Source organism: Piliocolobus tephrosceles, chromosome 13 (assembly GCF_002776525.5).
Source record: "Piliocolobus tephrosceles isolate RC106 chromosome 13, ASM277652v3, whole genome shotgun sequence".
In the NCBI taxonomy this organism is placed as follows: domain Eukaryota; kingdom Metazoa; phylum Chordata; class Mammalia; order Primates; family Cercopithecidae; genus Piliocolobus; species Piliocolobus tephrosceles.
In genome coordinates, this window is record NC_045446.1 from 79,713,072 (window position 1) to 79,729,675 (window position 16,604).

The 16,604-nt window shown below is 36.9% G+C and overlaps 1 protein-coding gene across 2 annotated transcripts; it reads left to right on the top strand.

Moving 5' to 3' along the window:
* Window positions 1–8,604: 8,604 nt before the first annotated feature.
* TRIM77 (tripartite motif containing 77) lies at window positions 8,605–16,143 on the top strand. Of its 2 annotated transcripts, XM_023209212.2 has the most exons (6): window positions 8,605–9,015; window positions 9,715–9,810; window positions 12,471–12,701; window positions 13,431–13,453; window positions 14,161–14,258; window positions 15,650–16,143. In XM_023209212.2, the coding sequence occupies exons 1-6, from the start codon at window positions 8,605–8,607 to the stop codon at window positions 16,141–16,143; spliced, it is 1,353 nt and encodes a 450-aa protein (XP_023064980.2). The 2 variants fall into 2 exon arrangements, with proteins under 2 accessions (XP_023064980.2, XP_023064981.2); XM_023209213.2 differs by lacking the exon at window positions 12,471–12,701.
* The last annotated feature ends 461 nt before the right edge of the window (window positions 16,144–16,604 follow it).

Consider the following 16,604-nt stretch of genomic DNA (forward strand, 5'->3'; position numbering starts at 1 on the left):
GGTAGAATTCAGATGTGAATCTATCTGGTCCTGGGCTTTTTTTTTTGGTTGGTAGGCTATTAATTACTGCCTCAATTTCAGAACTTTTTATGGGTCTATTCAGGGATTCCACTTCTTCCTGATTTAGTCTTGGGGGGGTGTATGTGTCCAGGAATTTATCAATTTCTTCTAGATTTTCTAGTTTATTTGCTTAGAGGTGTTTGCAGTATTCTCTGATGGTTGTTCGTATTTCTGTGGGATCAGTGGTGATATCCCCTTTATCATTTTTTATCATGTCTATTTGATTCTTCTCTCTTTTCCTCTTTATTAGTCTGGCTAGCAGTCTATCTACTTTGTTAATCTTTTCAAAAAACAGCTCTTGGATTCATTGATTTTTTTGAAGGGTTTTTCATGTCTCGATCTCTTTTAGTTCTGCTCTGATCTTAGTTATTTCTTATCTTCTGCTAGCTTATGAATTTGTTTGCTCTTGCTTCTCTAGGTCTTTTAATTGTGATGTTAGGATGTAGATCAATTTTGGATCTTTTCCACTTTCTCATATGGCCAATTAGTGCTATAAATTTCCCTCTAAACACTGCTTTAGCTGTTTCCAGAGATTCTGGTATGTTGTGTCTTTGTTCTCACTGGTTTCAAAGAACTTATTTATTTCTGTCTTAATTTTATTATTTACCCAGTAGTTATTCAGGAGCAGGTTGTTCAGTTTCCATGTAGTTGTGCAGTTTTGAGTGAGTTTCTTAATTCTGAGTTCTAATTTGATTGCACTATGGTCTGAGACACAGTTTGTAATGACTTCCATTCTTCTGCATTTGCTGAGGAGTGTTTTACATCCAATTATGTGGTCAATTTGGAATAAGTGTGATGTAGTACTGAGAAGAATGTATATTCTGTTGATTTGGGGTGGAGAGTTCTGTAGATGTTTTTTAGGTTCACTTGGTCCAGAACGGATTTCAAGTCCTGAATATCCTTGTTAATTTTCTGTCTCATTGATCTGTCTAATATTGACAGTGGGGTTTTACAGTCTTCCATTATTTTTGTGGGGGAGTCTAAGGCTGTTTTTAGGTCTCTAAGAACTTGCTTTATGAATCTGGGTTCTCCTATATTGGGTGTGTATATATTTAGGGTAGTTAGCTCTTCATGTTGCATTGATCCCTTTACCATTATGTAATGCCCTTCTTTGTCTTTTTTGATCTTGTTAGCTTAAACTCTGTTTTATCAGAGACTAGGATTGCAACCCTTGCTATTTTTTGCTTTTCATTTGCTTGGTAAATCTTTCTCCATCCCTTTATTTGGAGCCTATGTGTGTCTTTGCACTTGAGATGGGTTTCCTGAATACAGCACACCAATGGGTCTTGACTCTTTATCCAATTTGCCAGTCTGTGTCTTTTAATTGAGGTATTTACACCATTTACATTTGAAGTTAATATTGTGTAAATTTGATCCTGTCATTATGATGCTAGCTAGTTATTTTGCCCATTACTTGATGCAGTTTCTTCATATTGTTGACGGTCTTTACAATTTGGCATGTTTTGCAGTGGCTGACACTGGTTTTTCCTTTCCATATTTAGTGCTTCCTTCAGGAGCTCTTTGAAAGGCGGACCTGGTGGTCACAAAATCCTTCAGCATTTGCTTGTCTGTATAGGATTTTATTTCGCCTTCACTTATGAAGCTTCGTTTGGCTGGATATGAAATTCTGGGTTGAGAATTCTTTTCTTTAAGAATGTTGAATATTGGCCTCCACTCTCTTCTGGCTTGCAGAGTTTTTGCAGAGAGATCCACTGTTAGTCTGATGGGCTTCCTTTGTGGGTAACCTGACCTTTCTCTCTGCTGCCCTTAACATTTTTTCCTTTATTTCAACCTTGGTAAATCTGATGATCATGTGTCTTGGGTCTGCTCTTCTTGAGGAGTATCTTTGTGATATTCTCTGTATTTCCTGAATTTGAATGTTGTCCTGTCTTGCTGGGTTGGGGAAGTTCTCCTGAATAATATCCTGAAGTGTGTTTTCCAAATTGGTTATATTCTCCCCATTACTTTCAGGTACACCAATCAAACATTGGTTTGGTCTTTTCACATAGTCCCATATTTATTGGAGGCTTTGTTCATTCCCTTTTATTCTTTTTTCTCTAATCTTATCTTCACACTTTATTTCATTATGTTGATCTTCAATCTCTGATATGCTTGATTGATTCAGCTATTGATACTTCTGTATGCTTCACAAAGTTCTCATGCTGTGTATTCAGCTCCATCACGTCATTTATGTCCTTCTCTAAACTGGTTATTCTAGTTAGCAGTTCCTCTAACCTTTTATCAAGATTCTTAGCTTCCTTGCATTAGGTTAGAACATGCTCCTTTAGCAAGATAATTTCCTGAAATTGAAAGTAAAAGTACAAGAGAAATTCAGATGGTTCCTAAGTTTTTTGACATTTAGAAAAAGGTAAGCAGGTTTTGTCAGGGAATTTGGGAGTTCTGATTTTTGAAATGCCCATTACCTATCCCAGTGCATATAAGAATCTGGAGCCCAAATAATAGTTTACTACTCCATAATACGTATTACATTTGTTTGGTTCTGTTAAAAAACCAAAATGATAACCATTAACTTAAAGATACTAATTGGCTTTATCTGTATTCCAGAAGTTGGCAACACTTTATTTCATAAAATAGAGTCAGTGTTCTTATGAGCTGAGAAGAGCGTGGTTTTATATACAGAGCTGAAGAAAGCAGAAGCAGAAACAATGAATAGAAACCAGGCTGGTCATTTCAAAGTTATGTTGCTTGTAAGGCAGGGACAGAGAGAAAGAGTATAGAAAAATAACCGCTTGGTTAATATCGGAATACTTCAGGTTATCTTTTTAGTAAACATTAAAACCGACAGAACCTGAATATCATGCTGATTGAAACTACCCTGTTTGGGAATTTACTTGTCATCGTCTCTGTCTTCTTATTTATATTAATAGAACAGTCAGAAATCAACCCAACAACCAAAATTTAGTTTTGGTTTGATGATGGAGAACTTCAGTATGGGAAACTTCATTCTGGTTTTTAGGCTGCTCTGTTGGGGCCTAGCACAGGAGTTTAGTCCAAAACAGGGACCCCTATAATTTTTATTGAACAGTTTAGAATCTAGAACAATGCCTTGCACTCACATTTAGTGAGTAAATATTGAATAGATGAATACATCAGTGAAGTATAACTTTGGGTAACGTTATCAGGTATTAATTAAAGCATCAGACTATACGACACTAATTTTGAGCATAATCAAGGAGGGAAAGGTAGCAAAACTGAGCACTTGGACAGTCCAATAGTTGGATATGAAACAGAGAAGAAGGAGGCTTCCAAAAAGTCTGCTAAAGGGTGTTCTCTGAGGTAGGAGGGAAGTCAGATGAATGTAAATTTTGTCTGAGAATCTAATAAAAATGAGTGTTTTCAGAATATGAAGTTATAGAATAAAATGAAATCAAGAAGAAATAAGTAACCAACAGTATTATTGAAAAGAGAGTGATTAAAAGGAGGTTAGAGATAGGGTATTGTATGTAACAACGTTGAAGTGGATGGTGACTTAAACAATCAAATGGAGTAGACATGATGGAAGGCTGTAGAGTTGGTTGTAGAAGGAAAGGTAAGAAAATTTAAGGGTTAATTTAGAAATATTTTATCAAAGGGGCTATTTCATGAACTGTTTTTAGTAAAAGTGGATTTTTAAGGGCTGCTCATTTTAAATAATATAATCCACAGACATTTGTAAGAGTTTATTTAAAGTTCCAGGCACTGATTCAGACATACATAAATTGATCATTATCTGTGTGGTGGAATCATTCGTACCCCAAATCTCAGCATCATGCAATATACCCACGTAAAGAACCTGCATATTTACTCCTTGAATCTGAAATAAAAGTTGAAATTATAAAAAAATAAAAATTAAAAAAAGAACAAATCATATATACACAAAATCATGATGAATCTCTAAAACATATTAAATGACACAAAAGATTATATATTGAATGATTACATGCGTAATATTTATTAAAAGTCGAAACCCTATTGACAGGTCAGGTGGGGTGCCTCACACCTGTAATCCCAGCAGTTTGGCAGGCCAAGGCAGGAGGATCACTTGAGCCCAAGAGTGTGAGACTAGCTTGGGATACAGAGTGAGACCCTATCTCTACAAAAAATTAAAAACTAGCTGGGTGTGGTGGTGTTTGCTTGAAGTACAAGCTATACAGAAAGATGAGGAGGGAAGACTGCTTGAGCCCAGGAGGTTTAGGCTACAGCGAACTGTGATAGTGCCACTGCACACCAGCATGGGCAACATAGCGAGACTCTTCTTTAGAAAGCAACGACAAAAATAGCAACAACAAAAACAAAAATCTTACAGAGAAAAAGCAGAGCAGTGGTGCCTTGAAGACAGGGATGTGAGTAGAGATTGACTATAAAAGGGGAGAAGAGATGTTTTTGGAAGATCAAAAGTGTTTTAAAAGTGGATATGGTGATCGTGCATAAAATGAATTTAAGAGCAATTTATTAACGTCATTAAACTGTATACATTAACTAAATTTTATGGTACATAAATTATACCTCAGTTAAGCTGATAAAATAATTGAGAGTCTCCAAAAGGTCTTGTTGATGTGAGTTTTTTAATGTCAAGATATGCCATATTAGAAATTAAAGCTGAGAAAAATAAATATCTATTTATTAATAATTTAAAATAACAATTATAAAACCATAATTGGTAACATAATATTTCTTTAAAAAGTAAGTATACTTTCCAAAACCATAAAAATAAATAAAAGAGTGGCTTTGATTACATGTTTATAAATCCCTTTAATGTCTGGCTTAATAGAAGTCATATGGATTCTCACATCTGCTTCTCCATTCAATCTTTTGTGATATTACGTGTCATGTAGCCCCTGGGAAAATCTCCTGTATGCTCATGTGATAATAAAATTTCAAAGGACAATTCTTCATGCACCCTAAAAGTATTCACAGCCACACATTGTGAACCCCTGTAGTAAGGGCCCATTTCCTGATTACGTACTAGTTGCAAGGTTGGGGTAAGAAAGGGAACTGTTGAAAACTAGGGCTGCCTGGGACCCTGGACATAGGGTCTATATCTTGTTCCTTGAGTTCCTAGACCCTGAGAAGCAGGAATCCTGCACTGTAGACTTCCCACAGTGCTGTGGTTGTATGGGCAAAAGGGGATGCATTTCCTACCATTCTTTCCACCCACCACAAACCACAAGAAGCTACAGTGGCAAGTTTACATCCTGGACTTCTATTTTTGTGCTTTCCAATTAATTTTTAAAAATCCTCCATCCTTGTACGACCTAAACATATCACCTTTTATGAATATTGGGTAAATCAGAGATTCTCAAAGTATGGTTCAGGGACCAGCAGCAGCCTCTTACAAGTTGCCTAATACTCAAACTCTCTGGCCCCAGCCCAGACCTACTGAATGAAGAACACCCATGGGTAAGCCTCAGCAATCTGTGGCCTCAGAAGCTTTTCAGGTGATACTGATGCACCAACTAGGCTATCTCATCAGCCTGGCTGTTAATCTAAGAAGGGTGCCTTCTCAGAGAGGAAACAAAGCACAGCTGGTAGTGAAGACTTTAGCCTTCTTCCATCTCCTCCTCTTCCGGGATCTGGACAGTGTGGGCAGCTACAACGCATCAGTTCTGAGTGGTGGGGCAGGCAGGATAAGACAACGGAGGCTCCTTGAGGAGAAGCAACAACTGGAAGGTGAGAAAAGTGAGCTACATGTACTAGGCTACCTGGCTTCTGGTTACTGTTTGCTTTTCTTTCTCCGTAGTTTTCAAGGAGGCTTTAATAAAGCCTTTAACCAAAGGTCCAGTCGCATCTCTTCCCTATGTTTCAGAATAAATTGAAGCTGAATTCAGCAAGCATATTAATGTTGAAAAGCTCCATTTGTGGTCACCTTGATGGTGGCAGTGGTTATCCAGAAAGCTTTTAAAGGAATAGAACTGGAATGAGAACCACTCTCTGCACCTGGAACCACCCCTCCTGAGTGCCTTAACAGGTTCTGGACTTTTTATGTTAAAAAGTTTTGTTATTGCTAATTCAAAAGCCTATAGATATTGTACCGATACCTGTTTACTTTTATTCTCCCAATTCAACTGTGCACATATACTTTTGCTACTTGTAAAAAACTTTCACAATGAAAAATAGCATAAAAAATCAATTACATTAAATTATTTTAATCCATGATACCTAACTAGTCTTTGTCACTATTATGTTAATATTCATTAACATAGTTGGTGTAAATTACTTTAAATGTTGTGTTTCAGTGGGAGAAACATTAAGAAAATTAAGCAAAATATCATCAAATTCACTGCAAAGGGTGCTTTTATGTGTATTGAGAGAGGCAGAGACTGAAAGAAAGATCTGGTGTGAAATCACTTTCACTTTTAATATAGTGCTTGGGGAAAATGCATGGTGAGCAAAGCTCCTAGGAATTAAAAGATGTTTTAAAATGTAGTTTTTCTCCTTCAACGTTTAAGTTCAGGAGTACATATGCAGGATGTGCAGGTGTTACACAGGTAAACGTGTGCCATGGTGATTTGCTGCACAGATTACCATCACCTAGGCATTAAGCCCAGCATTTATTAGCTGTTCTTCCTGATGCTCTTCCTCCTTCCACCCCCTACCCTTGACAGACCTCAGTGTGTGTTGTCCCCCACCATGTGTTCATGTGCTTTCATCACTCAGCTTCCACTTACAAGTGAGAACATGTGGTGTTTGGTTTTCTGTATCCCACGGTTTGCTGAGGATAATGACTTTCAACTTCACCCATGTCCCTGTGAAGGACATTGTCTCATTCCTTTTCATGGCTGCATAGTATTCTGTGGTGTATATGTACCATATTTTCTTGATCCAGTCTATTATTGATGGATATTTAGGTTGATTTCATATGTTTGCTGCCATTTTTCTCTCCCACCCAGTACCACAAAAAGGGAAAATTTCTCTTGATTCTTCCTGGTTTTCCCTGCAAGAGCCTCTTGGCATTTCTGTTGGAAAGGCCTGCCCCTTGGGTGAGTATTCTTCTATGTCTGTGACCCTAAGGGTCTCTGCACACTCACTGTAGCCCAGCTTTGGGTTTTAGCAGTAAATTAAAACCATTTGGTTTACCTTCTGTTTTGGTAGAATCTGCCCCAGATAAACATATGCATGGGTCCTGTTTTTCTCAGTGCTGTACCTGTCTCTATCCAGAACTGATTAAGATGTCTTATTACCTCTGTTCTCTAATGGTTTACAAAACAAACAAACTAACTAACCCTCATTAATCTTTAGATTCTCTTGCACTTTTTTTCTTGCAGGGAGGCAGCAATAGTATTTTCATCCTTCTCCATTTCTGAGCTGCAACCATAAGACCCTATTAGGTTTTATGATATCCCTGAATATCCTCATAATGTCCTAATTGGCTGTTACTTTTTTCAAACCAGGTACAAATCGATGATACTATAATTACATCATAGTTAATTTTTATATTTCTTTTAGTTATCTTTACTATATAGCTGTTTCCAAACATTTTCTCCTTAGAAATTAAAATTATTTTAATAGACCAGCCTTTTTTTTGCATAGTGTTTTTCAAATGCATTTATCTAATTTCCTCCCACGGTTATATGCTGGTAAAATGTTTTTGGCAAAAATACTACAGATGTGTTTTGTGTCCTTAGTCATCTACCTCTGTTTGTATACATTAAATTATACACTTTCACTTATCTATTATGCCTCAATAACACTGTGGATAGAGCTGGCATGTGGGGTAGAACTTTGATAATATGTAAATAGGTTCTTTCACAAAATCTATGACTTAGTTATTTTATTTTCCATTAATGATTCTTGCCTGATTCAGTTATTTTTATGGCATCTGTAAAATGATGATTGTCCACCATTCCTTCTATTTGCATTAGTTGGCCTCTCCAGAATTATGTAATTCGTGTTCTATTGTATTATTAAAGATGCAGGTTCTTTCTGCCTTTCTGTTTTCCTTAGAGTATTGACTTTTGTCTTAGATTAGTTTACTATGAGTCCACAAAATGGTTACACAAGCAAATATTGCATCCAAGTAATGTCCAGAGACAGAAAAAGCAATTGTTTCTTCCATGTGTCTCTTCTGTAGCAAGAATACCTTTTATAGAATTCTCCTACGAAGTCTACTTTCTTGTTCTCTTGGCCAGAATTGGAGTACATGTCTTATGATGACCAATCAGAGAGAGAGAAAAAAAGGGGGAAATCTTGATAGCTTTGGACAAAATAATGACCTACTGCCTGTGGCTACAGATGAGCCCAAGACTTGTGATTTTTGTTTTTGTAGAAGAGATAACAGACATGAAAAATATTGGATTTCTATTAGGGAACTGGAAAATAGTGCTATAGGCCAAGGTTGTCAAGAAAGAGGGCATGTGATCAATCTGTTGCACTGTTTGTGCCTCTCCATCCTATTTTAGTCATTCAGAAAATATGGCCTGTCCTGCTACACTGCATACACAAATTAGTAAAAAAAAAAAAAAAAAAAAAAAAAAAAAAAAAATTATTAACATTTCATATGCCTTGGGGGAAAGAATGACACTTTCCTTTTATTTTCTCAGAAACATGGCTTCTGCTATCACGCAGTGTTCTATCAGTGAGCTCATCTGCTCGATCTGCACAGACTATTTGACAGACCCTGTCACCATTTGCTGTGGGCACAGATTTTGTAATCCCTGTCTCTGCCTCTTGTGGGAAGATACACTTACTCCTAATTGCTGCCCTGTGTGCAGGGAAATATCACAGCAAATGTACTTCAAACGCATTATTTTTGCTGAGAAACAAGCTATTCCTACAAGAGAAACAGTCCCCTGCCAGTTATCAAGCTCTGCCATGCTGATCTGTGGGAGACACCAGGAAATCAAGAACCTCATCTGTGAAACTGACAGGAGCCTGCTGTGTTTTCTCTGCTCTCAATCCCCAAGGCATGCTACTCACAAACACTATATGACAAAGGAGGCTGATGAATACTATAGGGTAAGTAAATGCTACTGATTGCACTTTGAAATGTGAAGAACCCTGAATCCTACAGGTAATAAGGAAAGATATGCTTATCATTATTATTAATAATAATATTTTTGTGCAACAAACAGAATTGCTGATGAGCATAAATTAGACACTGTTCTAGACACTAAGATAAAGCACTGAAGAAACCAAACATCCCTGCTGGCCTGAAATTTAAATTTTCTTGGGCTGAGGGAGAAGAATGATGATAAAGTTGATGAGCATTAGGGTTCTAGTATTTCAGTGTAAGGAGCTCTATATTAATCACTAGTTTCGATGATAGTCATTGGCTAACACAGTCATGGTTGCAATGAACCTATTATAGAAAATTCTAATAAATACTGGTCAGTATGCTCCAATAGTACTGTAGATAAGTTGAGGGCTAGCATTTTAAAATTAAATATAAAATAATAATTACTTCTGAAAATTGACAAGGTTGTATCAGTTTCAGTGTCAGACTGTTAAGATAATGGGTATTATTTTCCAAATTTGGGAATTCTACCTTTGATTTCATTGGCCTCTCAGACTTGACAATCAGTGCCCTCAAGAAAAGCCCCTGCATGTCTGCATTCTGCACTCTTTATTTGTCCCATGTCTATACCTCTTTTGAAAGTACCTGAGATATGCTATATTTTCTTTTCTAGTGCTCAGATTTATAGTTTTGTTTTTCAGAAGAAACTCCTGATTCAAATGAAGTCTATCTGGAAAAAAAAGCAGAAAAATCAAAGAAATCTAAACAGAGAGACCAACATAATCAGAACGTGGAAAGTAAGCAGTAAGCTCATTTCTCTCAGAACCAGTTTGGAATAGAAAATGTGACTTGTGGGTGAGTTAACCATATGTCCCCTGAATAGGATGATCAGAAAAAGGACCTACATGTGTTTCTCTACAATATAACTTAACCTTTAGAGTCAGATTTCATGTTGAATCTAATATATAACAAAAAATATCCTGATTTTTCTGAATAAAGCAATATCTACCAATAATACATCAGCAGTGATAAGAAATGTGCTATAAATGGCATGTAAGATCCCTAGCATGAAGGTAAAAATGTGGTTCTACAGCAGTTTAGCAGACATGAAATGCTAAAACAAAAAAAAAAAAATAGCTTCTAGGTGAAAATCAATCTGATGCTAATGCTTTAGTAAAATTCAGAAATTTACTGATGAAAATGTTGGAAAGATTTTAGGAATAAGAAAGCTGAAAGTTAGAAAAGTGGTAAAATTATTTGGACATGTGAGTAACTCCTCTTGATTAGTTCGTGAAAAAGAGTCAGGCAGTGATGAGAGATATGGCTATAAATGTAATTATGGCCAGGTCTAGAATGTGAATGCTTAGCTAAGAATTTAGGATTATATAATCCATTCACAAATATTAATTAAGTACCTAAAACTGAATAAGTAAATCAAACAACATTTTTATTCTCAAAGATCTCAAGCACTTCTGAAGGGGTCATATAAACAGGGACCAGTAGATAATAATAATAATTGATACATGACACTGTGAGAATGCCAAAGGGGAACAACAAAATCATGTTGATCATTTCAGATGGATTTTCTGAGGAGTCCTGCATTCTCATGAGGGCCTATCATGTGTTGCTCACTGCTCTAGCCCAACAAAATGATACAGATGTAGACAAAAGAAGAAATAGATTACTTACCCTAGGAGACTATAATCTAGTGGGGGAATTCAATATACAAATTAAAATGTAAACTTTATAATAAATAATGTTCATGAAGTGCTTCGGGGAAAAATAAAACAGAGAACGGGTACAAAGAATCCAGGTTTGTAGAATCTATGCTGGCCAAGAAGAACCCATTTGCAGGGATAAGAAGGTACAGAAGAAACGAATCAGTGGCTTTGTAAGAATGTATTTTTCTGTGGCAGGAAAAACAAGGTATGGTTAAAAAGAATAAGTAGAAAATAGTGTCAAATGCAGAATGAAGGTGAATTCTAGGACTAAAGCATAATACTTGAATTTAGAAAAAAGAAGTTCTTGGTAAGTTGTAATGTTTGGTTCAGGAAAGAGTAGAGAATAGAGGTAAAGGGGTCATTAATCACACACATGAGCACAGCAAGTTTGATCACATTTGATCAATAAATTTAGCTTTGATAGGGATAGTAATGTTTTAGCAAGAGAAGCTAGATGAGGTAATTGAGACAAGAATATTTTCATTTTTTTCCAAAGTAATTTGCAAAATTTGCATGTGTTTAAAGGTGGTGTGGAAGGAAGGGAAAAATTGTGTGAAAAATTAATTGAGGTCAGGCGCGGTGGCTCATGCCTGTAATTCCAGGACTTTGGTAGGCCGAGGTGGGCGGATCATGAGGTCAAGAGATTGAGACCATCCTGGCCAACATGGTGAAACCCTGTCTCTACTAAAAATAAAAAAATTAGCTGGGCATGGTGGTGCGCACCTGTAGTCCCAGCTACTCGGGAGGCTGAGGCAGGAGAATTACTTGAATCCGGGAGGCAGAGGATGCAGTGAGTTGAGATCATGCCACTGCACTCCAGCCTGGGTGACAGAGCAAGATTCTGTCTGAAACTAAAAAAATAAATAAAATGAAAATTAAAAAACAAAAAGTAATTGAGTAGCCTGGCATGGCGGCATGTCTGAAGTCGCAGCTACTCAACAGGCTGAGGTGGGAGGATCTCCTGAGTCCAGGAATTCAAGGCTGCAGTGGGCCATGACTGCACCACCGTACTCCAGCCTGGGTGACAGACTGACACCTTGTCTCAATAATAATAATAATATAATTGTGTGAAAGAGAGATGGGGGAAATAAAGACATAGTGACAGAAAGACAGAGACAGAGAAAATCAAAGACAGGCCAGAGAAAGAATGAGACAGAGAAATGGAGCCAGAAAGAGAGAATAGGCAAACAATAGGGACAGAGACAGGAAGACAGAGGCAGGCAGAGGAAAAGAATGAACATTGTAAGAGAGTAATCTAGAGAAGGGGTGGCTAGAGATGAGTAGTCTTAGGTAATAGGCAAGCATAGCCAACCACTGGTAAAAACACCAAGTGTTTTGGAAATGGAGGTAATTTAGAAAGATGCAGCAATGTCTTATGTTCTCTATTTTCCTGAGGAAGTAAATTGTTATGAGTAGGAGTATTGAGAAAAATAGAATACAATTTAGATACAGTGATGAAGAGGTTAGAACATTATATAAGACAACATCAATGTGATCTTAATTTATTTTTAAAATGAAAATATGGAGGTTTGAGGGAAAGTAGGTTGAGCAATGCAGGGAAATGGAAGGGAGGAAGGGAAGGAGGAAGAAAGGAAGATTTATGCTGTATTTAAGGAGGAAAGGCATTAAACTAGATTTAGTAGAATAGCACAAAACATGAAACAAAGCAGAATAGCTGATAAGGAAAGAATAAAACCACTTAGACCCGTGATGTAATTAACCCAATGTCACTACAGGTTTTTATACATTTGCGGAGCATGATGATCAGCGCTGAATATCCTAAGGTGTGTCAATACCTCCGTGAAGAAGAGCAAAAGCACTTAGAGGGCCTGGCAAGAGAAGGCAGGATAGTTTTTCAGCAACTCAAGATAAGTCAAAGTAGAATGGCTAAGATGAGTGTACTTCTGAGAAGGATGTTTGAGAAACTGAAGGAAATGAGCTGTAAAGCACATGTGAACCTGCCTCAGGTAAAAACTGAAGGAGGTCAGGGTGCTGAACACCACCCTGCTTGGGAATCGTACCTGCTAGAGTCTATATGCTTTTTGATCTATATTACTTTTCTGGTTCTAAATATTCAGATTCTGCCTCTCCTGACCTTATGGTGGCACGTTTCACTCCTCTGTAGACCCAGTCTCACTCTTTCTTGTCCCATAGAGGAGAAGGAAAACTATTTGGAAAGGTTCTAGTAACAAATTCAAGAAAATTCTCTTCTAAAGTTATCTTACTACACCCACCGATTCTTAGTAGTTGGAACAGAGCAGCTCGTGAATACATGACTCAATTTTGTATAAGGATGTGTCAATAAGTGAAAGTGTGAGATTTATGACATTTATTTACTCTTTGAGTTTTGAAGTCCTCGATTTGGGCCCCACACATCCTTGTAAGAACTTTGTGGAGACCTCTATCAATCTTGCTACAGATGTTTGTACAGCAGCATGTCTTCCCTTCCTCTTCCCCTTTGTTCAACCTCAGTCCATCTGACTATGTTTCATCAAGAGTGCAATTTTATAGACTATAAAATGTAGATATCAGACTGGGTTTCTTATTTATAAAGAGAAAGAAAATGAAAAATACCTTTACCCAAAGAAGGAAAGTGGAAGACATTAAGTTTTCCAATTCAGTTCATATCCTCAGATTGCACTGGACTAGAGAACCCTATTGTGCTGCAAACTAAGCCATCTTCTCTCTCTTTATAGGATTTGGGAGACATAATGAAAAGGTAAGTTTGCCCGTCTATCCAAGTCCTGGTAATTGTGACAATAATCAGGCTGTTTCTGCTGGGATCAACCCACACTTTTAGTGAGGAATTTCTGTCTGTATTTATTCCTTTCTTTTCAAAGATCATCCAGGCTTTATATATTGACTACTTCAGATGAAAGTGAAGGATAGGAGCAGTTTTAATTGCAAGACCTAATGTGGAAGTTTCAATAAAACAACTATTTTTCCAGCCTCTAATTTTCTACATCCTAATTATTTGAAGGTTATTCCAGGTTGTCAATGGGAAAGGCAAATAATCTCAGAGAGGTAGCAGATGGAAAGATGGTGAAAATAGGAGAAAGGGAACATTACCAAGAAGGAATGTAGTATAGAGCTGAGGCTCCATATGTAGCAGGTGGCATGCTCCAAAAATTTGACACCTATCAGATTTCAGAAATTAAATGAGGATTTCTGCTTGGCTCACCTAGGGAAGCTGCAAAGGTGAGAACTGATATGATTATGACTGAGATGACATATTCTACTGGCATAGAGATGTTAAAAGCAGCAGAGCACATCATAAAATACAGTTACAATTGCAATATGTCTTGGTTCTTGAGTTCAAGTCACACTCTTCAACCTAATTGTGAGGATTCTGATCAAGCATCTTATTATGGATTGCTAATGATTCCTTTGGTACTGGTAGTAAAAAGTAGGTATTTTTCTTTGCAGGAATGAGTTTCTGAGGCTGGTCATGCCTCAGCCTGTGAACCCCCAGCTCAGTGCATGGACCATCACTGGGATGTCAGAAAGGCTTAACTTCTTCAGAGGTAAGAGTGTGAACTGCACTAATGTTTCCAACATAAGTATTTTTATATGGGTGGCCTATATTCACTTCAGTCTATATTCACTTCTCTGTATTATTATTTTCAGTGAACAAGCAGGCAAATATGGAAACATTTTTAACCAATTTTAAAACTGTTAATAAACTTTCAGGAAAAGCTAACTGAAGTCTGGAATAAATAAACAAATAAGAAATACAGTGCATAACATGATTATTTTAAGTGAGTAAAACAAAAAACAATTAAAGGCCTGGAGGAATGCTATAAATAAAGCATTAATTTTTCAGTATAGCATATAAAACTGCATATTCTTTCAAAGCATTTCAACTCTGGTTATATTTACATGATCCAATTCTTAGAAACATCTTAATGTTGTTATTCAAATATTTACCGAAAGATTGAAGTTTTAAGGAATACATTTGAAAAATCACAGGATTCTCAAAAGCATAAAAACAAGTTTGTAAACAATAGGTACAACAACAAAGCAGTCGGAAGGAAAATCCCTTCACTGTGCAGAGGGCTACACAGACAAATGGAAATGGAGGGGGAGTCTGGCAGGTAGAAGAGAGGCAGCCATGGGATGAGATGAAGAGAATTCTGATTTAATGATGTCCGAACCAGAAATTCTGGGAGAGAAACTACCTTTTTAAAAAGGCATATATAGATTTTTAGTTTATTTCACTTTTGCTTGCTTAAGTTGTGAAGCCCTCATTACTTCTTGGCCTTTTGGCTAAGATCAAGTGTGAAGCCCTCCCCTCTTAGGCAAAGTGGTCATGGTTTAGAACTAATGATAATAATATCATATCTTAAGTATAATTAATATGTTTATTATTTTTAGTATGTTTATTTTATTTTGTGAAAATTGGTTAATAAGGAGGCTTAAATAAAGGGCCATTTTGATGTTTTCTTGGCATCTTATGAATGAGCTGGCAAATTTTTAGTGGTCTAGTAAAAATTAAATCAGAGCTTGACATCCTACGTCTTTATGTTTTCTCTAAATTTTCTTTCATCTTAGTTGCTTGATTAAAGATTCATTTGCCCTGCAAATGAACAAGAAGCTGTTGCTGAACTGTCTCGATAATTCATCTGATCTACTCTGTGTGCCACTTGTGATAGAGCGGTGTGCCAGAGCCAGTTAGTACTGACTCATGAGAGCTAATTGTTAAATGTTTTGAATTTTTTCATTGATTATTAAATTGTTGGTAGCTTGAAACTGGCCTTAGTGAGATGGAAATATTCCTAATAAACAAAACAAACCAGTTGCTTTTGTTTGTTTGTTTTCAGAGATTGGTTGTTAAGTATTTGCCAGACTGCCTCTGCACCTGTACCTCCAAACTTTTAAACTGTTTTTTTGCATTCACTGTTTCATTTTGCTACAGTGTATATCACCTTGGATCATAAGATATGCAGTAATCACAAGCTTCTCTTCGAAGACCTGAGGCATTTGCAATGCAGCCTTGATGATACAGACATGTCCTGCACTCCAACAAGTACACAGTATACTTCTTCATGGGGAGCTCAGATCCTCACTTCTGGCAAACATTACTGGGAGGTGGATTTGAAAGACTCTTGTAACTGGGTTATAGGACTTTGCAGAGAAGCCTGGACAAAGAGGAATGACATGCGACTTGACTCTGAGGGTATCTTTCTACTTCTGTGTCTTAAAGTGGACGACCATTTCAGCCTCTTATCTACTTCCCCGCTGTTACCTCACTATATTCCAAGGCCCCAAGGCTGGCTAGGGGTGTTCCTAGATTATGAATGTGGGATAGTGAGCTTTGTTAATGTTGCCCAAAGTTCCCTCATTTGTAGTTTCCTCTCTCGCATTTTCTATTTTCCTTTGAGACCTTTCATTTGCCATGGATCTAAATAATCAGGGACAGATCAAAAACCTGACCAAGGCCTTGGTAATTCTAATAGCAGAGGAAGCTCCTATTCTGGTTACTTTCTTAATGGGGAAAATCAGGCATATCTCATTACCTTTTACTTAATTTTACCTCATGGATATATATTTATTGTATCATTTTTTAAAATGTTAATAATGTACAGTATATACATTTGTCATTTCTATTTTATTTGATTAGATGTAATGTCTTTTATTATATTGTGTAGGATGCATGCTCTTTTAACTTGTTATCAAAGCTTACTGGAGGTGAAAGAATACGTGAGCATGAAAACCCAGCTAACTGAGTCAAATTAAAGCACAGACAAGTTGCCTTCCAGATAGCCCTTACGTAAAACTCAGTGTCAGCCTAAAATTCTCTGTTCCTTCCCTTCATCTGGATAAACCCTTTCCCTTCACCAGTTCTCAGCTTTCTGAACTAGATAAAGTCT

Excerpts from the sequence above, each read along its gene's own strand:
- TRIM77 (XM_023209212.2), top strand. The coding sequence starts at position 8,605 with ATGGCTTCTGCTATCACGCAGTGTTCTATCAGTGAGCTCATCTGCTCG. Across the intron at positions 9,016-9,714 it reads AGGCTGATGAATACTATAGG|AAGAAACTCCTGATTCAAAT; the intron begins GTAAGTAAATGC and ends TTTGTTTTTCAG. Across the intron at positions 12,702-13,430 it reads CACATGTGAACCTGCCTCAG|GATTTGGGAGACATAATGAA; the intron begins GTAAAAACTGAA and ends CTCTCTTTATAG.